This window comes from Clinocottus analis, unplaced genomic scaffold (genome assembly GCF_023055335.1).
Source record: "Clinocottus analis isolate CAN_PGR_092001 unplaced genomic scaffold, fCliAna1.0.p SCAF_5, whole genome shotgun sequence".
Lineage (NCBI taxonomy): Eukaryota > Metazoa > Chordata > Actinopteri > Perciformes > Cottidae > Clinocottus > Clinocottus analis.
This window is the reverse complement of record NW_027176207.1, coordinates 9,935,034-9,948,445: the sequence shown is the minus strand read 5'-3', so window position 1 is coordinate 9,948,445 and position 13,412 is coordinate 9,935,034. Positions and strand designations below refer to the sequence as shown.

Genomic DNA, 13,412 nt, shown 5'->3' with positions numbered 1-13,412 from the left:
GCGCTTCCTGTTAGTGTGTCACATCAGTTTCCTGTGCTCACTAAGCACCTTACTGAGGCAAGATGCAAAGATAAAGGGTAAGTCTGGACTACTTTGTACCAGCACATCCAGGAGACCTATGTGACCCTGGCCATTAGTTGAACTTAGTTAGAAGTGAACAGATATCAGGGACACATCTATGATGTCCAAGACTTTTAATGGTTGGCAACTTTCAAATGATCCAAGCAAGCAATTGTTCAGGGACCCACAAATCTCAAAGCTATCTACTGAGTGTTGACTTGTCAGTCTATCCAACAAAATCACATGAATCAAGCTAAGAGCTTTTATTATAATTTGATATAGATAGATCATTCTGAAAATAAATAAAATACCTGTTGTTGACACAAGGGTAAAGTCAGCCATTTATTTTCTTAAAAATATTTTATTACACACCTTTTATCAGTTCAATACCCATTAATGTGCACATATTTAATTGATTATTGATGCATCTTATTGCTTATTCATGAATTTCTGAAGTTATGTTATGTTTTATTTATTGACATTTGACTGGCTTGCCTACTAATAAGTCACATTTGATTATCCACAGAGCACGCACGAAGATCCATGGCACACTAAGAGTTACCAAAAGCTGGTGTACAAATGAAAAGGTGGGTAAAGTATACGAGGCAGATTTAACCTCAACTAAATCCCACACTGTGATTCGATTCCCCCTGTGGCCTTTTACCGAGAGCACACGAATCGATGAAGTAAAGTCATTTTAGCCTCAGGAACGAAGGGGGGGAAAAAAACCTGGGTTTGTCAATGCGGCGGAATTGCCCTTTAACGCCTGAACCAATAGGATCGTCCCAAGCAGATGCGTTGTAGACGTTCTGAGTAGTCAGAACGTCCGCGGGCCAATCAGAGCTCAGCAACCTCTGCCCGGCTGTGCTCGTGCTCACTGGATCTTTTTCCCCTCTCTCGCAGCGGTAGATACAGCTCGACTTCTCGCGGAGCAAAGTTACATTGTGAACCATCAGCAAACCGTTGTGTGATGCGTGGAACAGCTCTGTGACCTCCGCCGATATAACCCAGCGTGTCTCTCGGGGGCTGCTGGTTCCAGCTTTTTGGATTAAGGTTCGTGTTTTTTTTTTTTTTCCCCCTTCGGATTTCGTCAGTTTCACAGACGCTGGTGAGTGAACACCATTTTATTCTTGGTTCTGGTGTACTTACGCCGAGTATAGGCTTCCCCGAGCCCGCTGAATGAGTCTCAGTGGAGCGGGTGGAACAGCGGACTGCTATGGCGAGCTGGAGGTGGCCGCTGGTCTGTCACGCCGTGTTTGACTGATAGCAGGTCGTTCACCTGGTGGCTGCTGCCTCGGGTGCATTTTTTTGCAGACAAGACGCATCATCAAGTCAGGCCAGATGTTCGTGGATGCTGGGCCTTCAACTGGCAGCCGTTGAATAATCCTATTTCTGTCATAGCTTGATTTGATCTAAATATATATGCACCTGGGTCAGCACATACTTTATGCAACGCGGTAAAAACGCTGCACATTTTTCATGTTGCTGCAGTTGAATATGTACCCTTTTTAGGATATTTATTTAGTTGTTGCCACTGAGAGGGAGCTGTCATTGCAACATTAACAGAGCAAGAATTGCATTTACAAAAGAGCAATATTTCAGAAAACATTTAATGAAGGGCATTCAAGGTAACATATCCAACAAGGGGCAACCTCCCGACAGCAATGCGTTAAGCAGAGAAGGGAACATGTATAAGTTGCTCTCCCTCTCAGACTTTCCCTTTAGCAGGAAGTCGGTGTCATTGCTCCCTCCTGTGAGGAACAAAGAGGCTTTAGATGTCCTCCATATGGGCAAAAAAAGGGGGACCATAGTCCTTGATGATGAAGCAGCTGGACTGATGTGTACATGTTTAAGGATATTCAATTAATCTCACATTTTTCCACTGAGCGGAAACTGTCATTACAGTTTCCCCTCAATAGCAGAAAAAAAACTAAAACCTACAACAACAACTTATAAGTCCTAAATTCACTGTTGGGCATCCAAGGGAACGGCTCTAAGAAATGCACAGGCTCTTGACATGAGTGCAGGTTAAATGTCAGAGATGTTCTCTCTGTTAGACCTTTCCTTTGGCAGGAAGTATGTGCTGGCTTTGGCTCTCCTGACAACCCCATGCTTAAAGATGTCAGTTTTCTTTCCAGCCGATGACTATGATGACGGATCATTGTTTTCTGCTTCTGGACTTGGTTTGTTGCCTTGTCCTTGATCACATTCAGCGAACATATTGGACTTTTCAAGGTCAATCCCTTGAGGAGCTGTGCACTCCCTGTCTTTGCAGAAACCTCCAGTCCAGGCGTTTTGTTTTTGTTTTCCCAGGTTCCAAATGCTTGTCTTTGATACTTCTGCTCTAATACAAAGGTGGTGAAAAGAAGGAAAATAAAATGTAGACATAAATTCTACAGGAACACATCTCACTATAAAAAGCATCTCTCATTGTTGAACACTGGCCCCAACTCGGCCTTTAAGAAATTGTGAAGGTCATTAATGCTATTTTATAGACCAAATAACTGATTCAATTAATCAATAACAAAAATAGTTGTTAGCTTTGAAAAAAATACACTTTCTTTTGTAATTTGAGGGAACTGGCCCTTTAAATCTGTTCAGAGGAAAAAAGCAGTAAGACTTGTCTTAAACCACTGGCCTAATTCTCTGCAAAACTCCAAGTGGCTTAATCTCTGCATGGAAATGCATTAGAATTGCATGTAAAGCTTGTGGATACCACTGGACTTAGCATGGCTTAAGGCAGCACCTAAGTATCCCAGCCAGGCAGTGGTGTCCTCAATTTTCAGCTGTTTTTTTTCTCCCCTTTTTACGCCGTGATCATCAGACTGAATTTTTACAGGCAAGCTACTCCAGCACAGCAGAGAGAGGAGTTCCCAACGTGGCATCCAGATGTTAGGCCTCTTGCACGTTTAATCTGAGCGAGACCGAAACCAAAATTAAATGAAGAAAGGGAGGCGTAGTCCATATTTGCTTCTGTAAGAAGTATAACTGCTGTGAATTAGCTTCAAAGTTGCAGTGTTGCTTTAAAAGTAATCCAAACACTGCAGTGAATTCAGTGTTTAGAGAAAAAGTCACTATAGTGTGCTTATAAGAGGAATCGGATGCTGTCTTGCGTTGCTGAATCTGCTCGCAGGCATATTGCAGAAGTGAAATGGGGAAGTTGCCAGATGACTCTCTTGGTCAATAGTAATATGATCTAAAACAAATTGCTTTGAGGTTCACTATGGCAGAAACTGTCAGTGAGAATAAAAACATGGGGAAGCTGTAATTAGTGTATTCAGATACACCGCCTGGGAGTGTGTCTGCGTTGCATGCCACGGTTAACTTTGATATGGCTTAACGGTCAGTGGCTCCCCAGAGAAAAGATGCAAAATAGCTGCCTTGAGAAGCAAAAATTGGATACATTTCCACCCCTTTGCAAGTCAGTACAAGTGTTCTTGGCAAAATAACACAGACACCACCACCACTACCACACCCTGCTTGCTTATAATAGCTCCCTCGTGCAGGGCAGTGGCTATAATGTTTGAAGTTACTCACTTATTGAAAATGTGTTACTTGGCAACTTGTGAAATCACGCATCCCATACTGCAGTACTATCCTGTTCAAACGGAAGCATTCTGTATTTGGTAGGAAGCAACTGATTCTGGCGCAGTTCTTGACTTGAAGTGCTATTCTCATGTTTTAGGAGCGATGGATAAGAGACTTGGCTGGCAGCGGAGCGCAGCAGACCTTGAGCCTGCTCTCGGACAACAGGGCTGAGTAGCTGTAGAGGTGTGAGGAGTTTCCCGAGGACACTCCAACCTCCTGGCCTTCCTCAGCATCCTCTCAGCTGTTCATCCTCATCATCCAGGCTTCCAGTGTGCAACTAAATCTGGAACTGAGCTGAAATTTAAGCGGTCGCTGCATTCACATCTGATTCCGGCCTCCTCCTCTGGCGGCCGTGAAAATAGTTTTATGTCCCCCTGAATCTGGACCATGAGGAACACCAGATCGAGCCTGCTCATGGGCTGCATGCTCCTCTGCGCCGCCTCCCTGATCTACCTTGGCATGAGCGGGATAGATTGCCCTCCAAAAAGCCATCGGTACCGGTGGATGGAGCTCAACATGGGCTCAGCCAATCAGAGCTCATCCCTGAATGAACATTTCCCTGAAGACACGCCTCTCATCTTCATCGGAGGCTTTCCTAGGAGCGGCACCACACTTATGCGCGTCATGCTGGATGCCCACAATGCTGTTCGGTGCGGGGAAGAGACCCGAGTGATTCCCCGCCTCTTGGCCATGCGCGCCACCTGGAGCCGCTCGGTGAAGGAGAGGATACGACTGGATGAGGCCGGCGTCACTGACCAGGTGTTGGACTCAGCCGTGCGAGCGTTCCTGTTAGAGGTGAGCTGGTCAATGCCTCTGCCTCTTTTAATCTACATGTTTGTGTGTGGAAAGAATGTTTCAGCTTTTGCCTGATGTGTTTGCATGCACAGGGTTATTGAAAGCTGTTGCAAATATTTAAATGTAGATAATAAGCAGAATATGCAGACATTTTCTCATTATTAGTTGTTATTTCATTGATTTATCATTGAATTATACTTGTCTCTAGTTTGTCTGGTGCTCATCTCTGTCATTGTAAATTACAGATATATTTAGGAATGGCTTGCATGTAGTAGCTGTGGGATTCCTTGTTGTAACATTTCCTCCATGTGTTTCAGGTGATAGTCGGCCACGGGGAGCCTGCACCCCGCCTTTGCAACAAGGACCCGTTCGCCCTGAAGTCTCTCTCATATCTGTCACACATCTTCCCGAAAGCCAAATTTGTGCTTATGCTACGAGACGGGCGGGCAACCGTCCACTCCATGATATCGCGCAAGGTATGCTGTGTTTCTTTCTCTATCAGGGATGTGATCAGATGAACTTCCTCACAGGCTCATGTTACCAAACAGCCACTTGACACAATACATTTTTCATTCTGTTTTGCTCTCCGTCGTGATCGGCCTCTTTATCTTATCGCATTGCCTCCATTTACAGGTGACCATCTCCGGCTTTGACCTGACCAGCTACAGGGACTGCCTGACTAAGTGGAGCAGCGCGGTGGAGACCATGTTCAGCCAGTGCCAGGCCGCTGGGGAGTCCAGATGTCTGCCCGTCCGCTACGAGCGGCTCGTCCTCCACGCAGAGGATGAAATGAGGAAGTTGCTTCACTTCCTGGAGCTGCAGTGGGACCCATCAGTGCTGCACCACGAAGAGCTGATTGGAAAGGCTGGTGGCGTGTCTCTTTCCAAGTAAGTGTGTGTGCGTGTGCGAGTGCGTGTATGTGTCTCAACTCTAGTGTTATCTGACAACGCAGATAGTTTCAGTTACATGTGCCGAGGTTCTCCAGATATCCAGGGTGTTGAAGTCAATGTAAGTGTTGCATGTACACAGGTCTCCGTCTGTCTTTGTGTTTTTATTCGGCTTTATGATTCCTCCTGTGAATTCCCACCTGACTGACTTTGAGGTATATTTCAGGATTACAGGTGTAATTTCTGCTAAAAGGCAGCTCACTCTTCTCTCTCTGTCTGTCTGTCAACTCAACACGTTCCTGAGCTGCTGCTCAGGTTTTGCTTACACCTGTGCTGCTTGTTCAGTTCATGACCAAATGTTAGATAACATCATATATAAGTTATCTACTTTTAGCGAAGTATATTTTTGTAAATATAAAGATTAAGATTAAACACTTTCCATTGATTTATATGTTGGTCAGTGTTTTCATAATACTATCTTCTTGCCATTGGTCTTGTGTTATTTGACAGGATGTGGATGAAAGACACAAGTCATTTAAAGCCATAGAGATCGATCAAGAGGAAAATCTATTTTTACTCGCCCTATCTACTTGTGGGGTCAGAGTGCAGTCAGTGGAATCGCATGACAACTACGTTGTTATTTTATACTCTTTTATTTAGTAAACGGTCATAGTAGACTGAGAAGCATTTTAATTGATTGATTATCTGAATATGTTAATAATTGTTTTTTTTTTTTAATGATTTTACTAGTTGATTAATGGACTAAGTGTTTCACCATGTCTATGTTGTACCTTCATGTTAAATTTGCTAGCTATCCTTAAAAATACTTTCAATTACCTGATTTAAACAGGGGCATATAGCCAGGAAATTAGTATTAAGATTACTTTTGAGAACCTAAAAAAAGCTCTCTAAATGCTGCATCAAATCGGTCTCCACTACGCCACATAGATCATGGTATTGGAAAACACAACATTTCACATATTTAATGCCTAAAACCTTTCAAGATGCATCTTAAGTATCCATACAAACACAATGTGCAAGAGTTCATTAGAGACTGTAAACTCTACCTTGTTTCATTAAACCAAATCCCAGAAATATCACAGAGAACATAGAACAGTGACCTGCACCTGCAAGGTCCGTCATAAGTGATTATTTAAGTACATTATGGGTTTTTTTCCTCCTCTGAATTGAAATGCATCTCAAAGCTAGAGCTAGATATGAACACACAAGTCATCTATTTGAATCCACTGATCCACCAGGAAGCACGAGTTCAGCCAGAGGTTTCATCTTTAGCAGCCTAACATTTTGAGGTCTTGTAAAGCTGTCAATCAGTCGAGTTAAGTTTTTCTCATTTCTTATTTGTCGTGATTCAAATAGAGCATCTCTTCGCAGGGCAGAAGCCTCAGGGATTTGGTGGGAATTTGGCTGCTTCAAACCGAAGAAAAAAACCTGGCGTATATTTAAAGGAATGAGTCCACAATCTGAGAGAATTAGCACCCTTACTTTGATTAGTTATGCAACGTTTGGTGCAATATTAGTCACACAAATGTTTTATAACCTCCTCAGAAATGTTAATTTTCACAAAATGTGGCATGTTGTGGTTCTGAATCATGTGTGTCCAAGCTTGCGGACACATTTACTTATTTAGGGTGGACAGGTTGATAAGTATGGAAGATTTAGACAAAAATAATTGATTGAAACATGATTTTCTTTTTCCATTTTTATAATTAATATTCATGAACATGCTTTTTATGGACACAGTGATTGCATACATAACAATGAAATACAGCTGTATAACAATATGTATTAGGTTTCACTTAAATTGTTTGAATTGTTTTCATTTTCTTCTCTTCAGTGACTGATTACAAGTCACATAATTAGTTTAGAACATTTCCTCCTCCATATGAAACTCTGAGCGTTACGCTGGAACACACAACACATGAACTAAAGGTGTGTTTGTGTGCAGGGTGGAGCGCTCCACGGACCAGGTGATAAAGCCGGTGAACACAGATGCCCTCTCCAAGTGGGTCGGTCACATTCCCTCTGACGTGATAAGCGACATGGCTGAAATCGCCCCCATGCTGGCTCGCCTGGGCTACGACCCCCACGCCAACCCTCCTGACTACAGTAGACCGGAGCCCATGGTGTCTCTCTTCAACTACTCACAGGTGGGGTTAAAAAACTGATCTGAGGAAGAACAGAATCACAAGTCATTGTTTTTTGAAGAAAAATTAAATAAGTTATTGAATCCGACTTGTGATGAAACTTCATCTTAAATTCAATCTAATTTAGCTTGATTAATGACTTAAAAATGAATAATTTTTTTTTTAATGAATAATTATTATTGATTGAACAACTATGTGGTTTGGCACTACAGATTTTCACATAACCATGTTTTTTTGCATGTTGACCCTTTTGAAAAATTAGGACACTAGCCACACTCGCTCTAAATATACATAAAGCTAGTGTTGCAGATGTATGCTTCTTTTAATTCTATTTTGAAATCGGTATGAAATCAAAAATAGCTGAAACTGATGACGCCTAAAGATACTTTAATATTAATATTACCACTAACAAGATTGCCAAATATGTATGGTACTGAAAAGAAAGAAGACTTTTCTTCAACTTCACAATATCCAAGGGAAACACCAGCAGCTTAGTTTGTGCACACATTGCATGTCTGTCGCTGCACTAACCCTGGAGCGTAGTACGTCAGCCCTTAATAACCAACTATAGAGCCAGCTTTAATCACTACCCTAATAGCAACAACAACATTATTTCCCACTAACTCCTGGTGGACTCCGATCTTGCAGATCATCTTGACATAGAAAAGTGTTGTTTCTGCAATAGTATTGCTCTGAATTCCATGTACGGCACCTTTTTGTATTTTTCAAATGGTCAATATGAATCAAAGCGCCACAGCTGGAGGATGCAGTGTTGATATGTGATTTACAAGCATACATCCTCTTCTTTTTCTCTTTCAGCTTTGATAATTCCAGTCATACTAGAACGTTGTGTCTTTGCTTTCCGCAGAATTTGAAATCCCCAGAGACTCCACACCCTAGTTAAACGAAAGTGTTTTGGCTTCGGTGCTCCACGATATTGATGCACCTTAAAGACAGACCTCCAGCTCAGCAGTAATAACACCTCACAGGAAAATTCGGAAATGTGTCCCATGTGTATTTTTGGATTGTTCGTAAGACTAATGTGCAGTGTTAGTGTCTGAACACTGTAGAGCGACTCATCAAGTGTTTTATATCTCATTTGGACTACCTGCTCGACAGGTGAACCGACAGTATTATGCTGCACTTTGACTGCCTCTCCCCTCCTACCTGAAAGTATTTCTATATGTCTGTAAAATTGTATGATTCAGCACAAATGTGACTTGAGACTAATATTTCACTTACTGAGATTTCAGTCAATGTCCATGAAGCATAATGACTGTATATTTTTAAAGATGTATTTTTATTTTCTTAATAAATTATTTTGGTGTTGACCATTTATTCAGGATTCTAAAGTTGTTTGTTCTGAATTGAGGGTTTTTTATTGTTGTATATTGTTAGTCATGAATAAAAACAGTCTAAATGTCTCTTTATGTGTCTAATGACATCTACGTGTTTTGTTCCCTTATTATCGGGGACCCCCCCCCCCCCCTTCCTCACTCATAGTGCATTTTTGACAGACAGCTGAGCCTTGCCGCCCTCTCGCAAACACATTTTTGACATACAGTTTAACATAAACGCTCACACTTTCTTATTTGATGGATCAGTAGAAATAATGTCCAAAGTTACATGTGGTCAGACTTGTTTTGACTTTAATGTGACATTTTAAACGTGCAATAGAGTGGGCTGCTTAGTGATCAAGAGAAACATATGATCATTGAGCTAAAGTGACCTCTGCCCTCTATGTTGCATATTGAGCCACGAGCACCAGAGCCGGCCGCTGTACCTGCTGGTCTCTGGATGTGAACATGGCATGCACTGTGTTTGGTTCCTCTGTTGGTGGGTGGGGAGTGCGATGCCACACACCCCTTCTGCTTGGCAGCGTATGGTGAACTTGGGTCAGAGGGGCTTCTGAGCTGCACCTGATCATGTACAGGAGACACCTGGAGAACTGAGAGACACACACAAGCAGAGGAGGTTGATGCAGCATAATGAATATGCTGCAGAATCAGAAATTGCATTCAGATGTCCGAGCAAAAAGCTGGGAAATGTTTCCTCCCCAGCTACATGAGGTGGGATGAAATCACAGAGGATAGTTGTTGGCAAAATGTGCCGGGCAAGGCCAGGATATGTGAAAAGAGGATGTGAGCCAATGCTGAATTGCCAGCTGGGCAAAGCAAGTAAATTAATTAATTCTAGCCTGGTTTCAGAATTCTGAATCTCAGCCCACATCTTCAGCAATACAAATAGGTCTGACGTTGTGCCCAGTGATGGCTGTTTCTATAGCTGGAGAAACAATTAACCTATCAGAGCTTTGTGGGCACAACAAAAGCTTCATAGCTACACTTGTGAACAATAAGTGTGAGATTTAAGCCTGGTTGTTCCAAGTCGACTAAAAATATACCTTTTTTTGATCATCATGAAAGATGCTACAGCTTTCAGTGACTGAACATGATTGTTGAAGGACACATTTGTCACTTGCTGCTGATTGGTTTGAGCAAATTAAAGCAAATTTAGTGTTTACAGTTCAGAGTTTGCTGCATTTCAAAATCAAATACTATGGTTCAGTAAACCAGCTTTGATGAAACAGAATTTGAAGTTAAAAAACGTTTTACTGTATGAACAAATCTTTTATTGATAAGGCCTCACACATGTTTTGCACTTAGTTTTGTTTTGTTTGGAGTGGATTAAAGCAAATGTCATTTAGAGGACGGCGGATGACTTTACAGTGAATAGTTGGTACCTGGTCGTTGAGCAGCACATAAATAACAGGGTTGAGGACGGTGCTGGTCTTTGCCAGCAGTGACGGGATTAAACTGGCGGCGGGCGGCACCACGCCGGGCTGTCCAAAGGAGGCGAGCATCGCCACCACACCGTAAGGCATCCAGCACAATAGGTAGCCTGTCACCATGGAGACCACTATTAGTAGGACACGGGCTTCCCTCCGCTCAGCTGAAGACCGATTGATCCTGGTGACCTGGACAAACAAATCGACGCTTTCACAAACACTGGTAGACGCACAAAGACGTCACGTATTATTGAGGGGTCAAAGGTCATTCCCCAAGCTGCTCACCTGTTTGGCCACCGCTCGCACAGCCAGCAAGATCCTCCCATAGCAGAAGAACATAAGCAGCAGCGGCAACAGCAGGCAGAAGACGAACAAACAGCAAATGTAGGAGCGAGCTGCGGCCGAGCGCTGGTGCCACTGAATGGAGCAGATGGTGCCGGGACCCTCCGGCCCGTAGCTGCTCCACAACACACAACATATGCTCTGATTTCTTCTGCTGTATGTTTAACATTATTGATTTCTGTGTTGGGATGGGTTTATTATCTCTGTTTGGAACGGAGAAATGGAATGGACTTATTTTCTTTTATTCATTTGTTCATGTTCATACTTGTATGTGTTAGTTGGGGCTTGGAAAAGGAAGGCAGACACCTCCCCAACATGCTCGAGATAAGGTTCCTCAAATAAACAAGCATTGTACTTTCTTATTGTTTCAGGACATTACTAATTATCATTTGCCCGGTAAAACAAATGTCATATTAACTCAATAAGTCACATTTTTAATGACCAAAACGTGTGTTTTTTTAAAAGTTTTTTTCTACAATAACTACTTTCTATACTCACTTTTAATTTAAGTGACTAAACCAAGACTGTCCTTGTAGTTTTAGCAGCATCAGCCTGAATAAGAGAATGATTGATCTAATAATGAGTGAAATGATAGGTTAATACAGGGGCAGTATACAGACCTGCTCCAGCCCAGCAGCGGTGGCAGGGTCCAGACCAGCGAGTAGAGCCAGGAGGCCACTACAGCGATCCTGGCCCGGCGGTACTGAGAGGGCTCCGAGCCTAAGTGGGTTCTGCCTAGCACTGCAGAGTACCGCTCCAAGGACAGCAGAGAGAGAGACACCAGAGATACAATACCTGAGAGAGAGACACACACATTCATTCAGTATAGGACAAAGAGTTTGACCCAACTGGGACAATCATCTCTCCATTTATTAGTATACTTTACTACGTTTATCTGCAGTTGGAATTAAATTTGCAGATTCCAATTTGGCATCCGAAACATATTCGAGCTATACAATTGGATTATACTATAGATTAAACTATACCTAAAGTATTAAAAATATCTGTAATTTAAATGCTGCTAACAAGTTAGTCATTATTGACAATATCATAACCCATATATTGTCTATTTTTACAGAATGATTATACTCTTAGTATTTTCTCATGGACATTTCACATACATTTCATATGCTGGTTATATTTACAGAATTTTGCAACATTAAGGTGCATGCATATAATGCATTAACATTATAATAGCTTATTTTTCTGAAATTGGTTATTTTGCTTTTTCCTTCGGTTTTTTGAAGCCACATTATGTTTTTCAAGGAGTTTCACATCTTCTCAATAACTCACCGAAAAACGCGTTGGAGAAACCGTACCACCGGCACCCGTAGGACCCGGTCAGCCACCTTCCGCGCACGCTGGCCGCGAAGCTGAGGGGAGTCCCGAAGATGCAGACGAGCATGTCACTGGCGCTGATGTTGATCAGCAGCACGTTCACCGGACTCACCAGCCCGGGGAAGCGCGAGAACACCATGAGCACGAGGAAGTTACCGAGGAAGCCCAGGACCAGGATGAAGCCCAGAGCCACGGTCGCCGCGGTGAGCCCCGCCCGGCCCAGCGCGGCGGCCGCGGGATCCGACCCGTAGCCGTGCCCGGCGCTGAGGTTGTTGCTCTGCTGCAGGAGGACCACCATGGCCAGCTGGCAGAGGGACTTAAACCAGAGACACAGGGGCGCGTCTTGGAAGAGGAAAATTAAACGTTCGAGATTGAGGATTGTTTTTAACCTGCTAATTCAGAGGCGGGAAAACAACAACACTATTCAGCCTATTGACCAATACAGGACTTTCATATTTTAAAATATAAAGTGGAAAAAAAAACCTTTCTGAAAAATTATCTTTTTTGAGAATACAAACCAAACATTGTTGTTTTCTCGCCGAATGCTATTTGTTAAGGATACCTAATACATGATTTAAAAAAAAAGACAAAAAGGAAAAATACACAAAGTACACTTTTCCTGGATCATTTTGCAGATGCAGGAGGTTTTACAGTTTGGCCATCGATATGCATGAGTTGCTCCATCTTTGCACCACACACAGTGTTCAATTATCTAAACGATTTTTCACCTGTTTTACTTTTTTAGTAAAGCTATTTTAATAGTATAAATCAATTACAACCCCTTAATGAAAAGGAAAAACTTACATTTAGTGAACACAGTTTTGAGACTAAAATATGCATGACATTTTTTTTTAAATAGATTAAAAACCAGAACCTAAACAGTTTAAACATGCCTAAATCACAATTAATACAGTTTCAACAAAATAGAAAGTGAAAAACATATCCAAACCTTCAATAAGATCACAGACACTGCCACAAAGAAAGAATGAAAGTAAACAATCAAACAGAGATGGCCACAATGACGTTTTCCTGCATGAAGATGACCATCACTCTGACACATGTCTTTATTCTGTTCCATTATTCTACTTTATTCTAGACCAGATGGGGACCTATATAACTGAGCCAACATATCAATAATACAAGCTGCGGTTGACTCAGAAGATGAGCCAAGAACACACTGAGGCTGGCAGCATTAACCGATGAGACGCTGACACAATCACAAGGCAAGAACAACTTTCAATCATTCGTATACTTTTAAAGCAAACTAAGATTACACGAGTAAGTTGTAGAAACACAACTTTGAATTCTGCAATATAGGCCTATATATTTTTCAAATCTGGTGCTTTTGACCCCGTTCATTTTTGTTTCTTATAACTTTTAAGAAAAGATTTGCCGAAATATTATTTACCTCAGCCCCTAACTTAATAGTATATACAAAAAACTTCTAACATG

The 13,412-nt window shown here is 42.1% G+C and overlaps 2 protein-coding genes across 3 annotated transcripts; one reads left to right on the top strand and one right to left on the bottom strand.

Annotated features, from left to right (window-relative positions):
- The first annotated feature begins 973 nt into the window (after positions 1 to 973).
- On the top strand, positions 974 to 9,200 carry LOC137802169 (protein-tyrosine sulfotransferase 1-like). 2 transcript variants are annotated; one of them, XM_068599803.1, is made up of 6 exons: positions 974 to 1,168; positions 3,746 to 4,443; positions 4,761 to 4,919; positions 5,077 to 5,330; positions 7,297 to 7,498; positions 8,315 to 9,200. In XM_068599803.1, the coding sequence occupies exons 2-6, from the start codon at positions 4,036 to 4,038 to the stop codon at positions 8,318 to 8,320; spliced, it is 1,029 nt and encodes a 342-aa protein (XP_068455904.1). In that variant the 5' UTR covers positions 974 to 1,168; positions 3,746 to 4,035; the 3' UTR covers positions 8,321 to 9,200. The 2 variants fall into 2 exon arrangements, with proteins under 2 accessions (XP_068455904.1, XP_068455903.1); XM_068599802.1 differs by having other exon boundaries at positions 8,364 to 9,194.
- Positions 9,201 to 9,233: 33 nt separating this feature from the next.
- Positions 9,234 to 12,316, bottom strand: LOC137802171 (pinopsin-like). The gene is made up of 5 exons (XM_068599805.1): positions 11,916 to 12,316; positions 11,243 to 11,417; positions 10,566 to 10,737; positions 10,236 to 10,469; positions 9,234 to 9,443 (listed from the first exon to the last, which is right to left on the bottom strand). The coding sequence occupies exons 1-5, from the start codon at positions 12,256 to 12,258 to the stop codon at positions 9,234 to 9,236; spliced, it is 1,134 nt and encodes a 377-aa protein (XP_068455906.1). The 5' UTR covers positions 12,259 to 12,316.
- Positions 12,317 to 13,412: the final 1,096 nt, after the last annotated feature.

Bases quoted from the DNA above. Each gene is read 5' to 3' on its own strand.
- LOC137802171 (XM_068599805.1), bottom strand. From the start codon at position 12,258: ATGGTGGTCCTCCTGCAGCAGAGCAACAACCTCAGCGCCGGGCACGGC. The intron at 11,418-11,915 runs GTGAGTTATTGA...TCTCTCTCTCAG, and splicing joins TTTCTCCAACGCGTTTTTCG to GTATTGTATCTCTGGTGTCT. The intron at 10,470-10,565 runs GTGAGCAGCTTG...TTGTTTGTCCAG, and splicing joins TGCGAGCGGTGGCCAAACAG to GTCACCAGGATCAATCGGTC.
- LOC137802169 (XM_068599802.1), top strand. From the start codon at position 4,036: ATGAGGAACACCAGATCGAGCCTGCTCATGGGCTGCATGCTCCTCTGC. The intron at 5,331-7,296 runs GTAAGTGTGTGT...GTTTGTGTGCAG, and splicing joins GGTGGCGTGTCTCTTTCCAA to GGTGGAGCGCTCCACGGACC. The intron at 7,499-8,363 runs GTGGGGTTAAAA...TGCTTTCCGCAG, and splicing joins CTCTCTTCAACTACTCACAG to AATTTGAAATCCCCAGAGAC.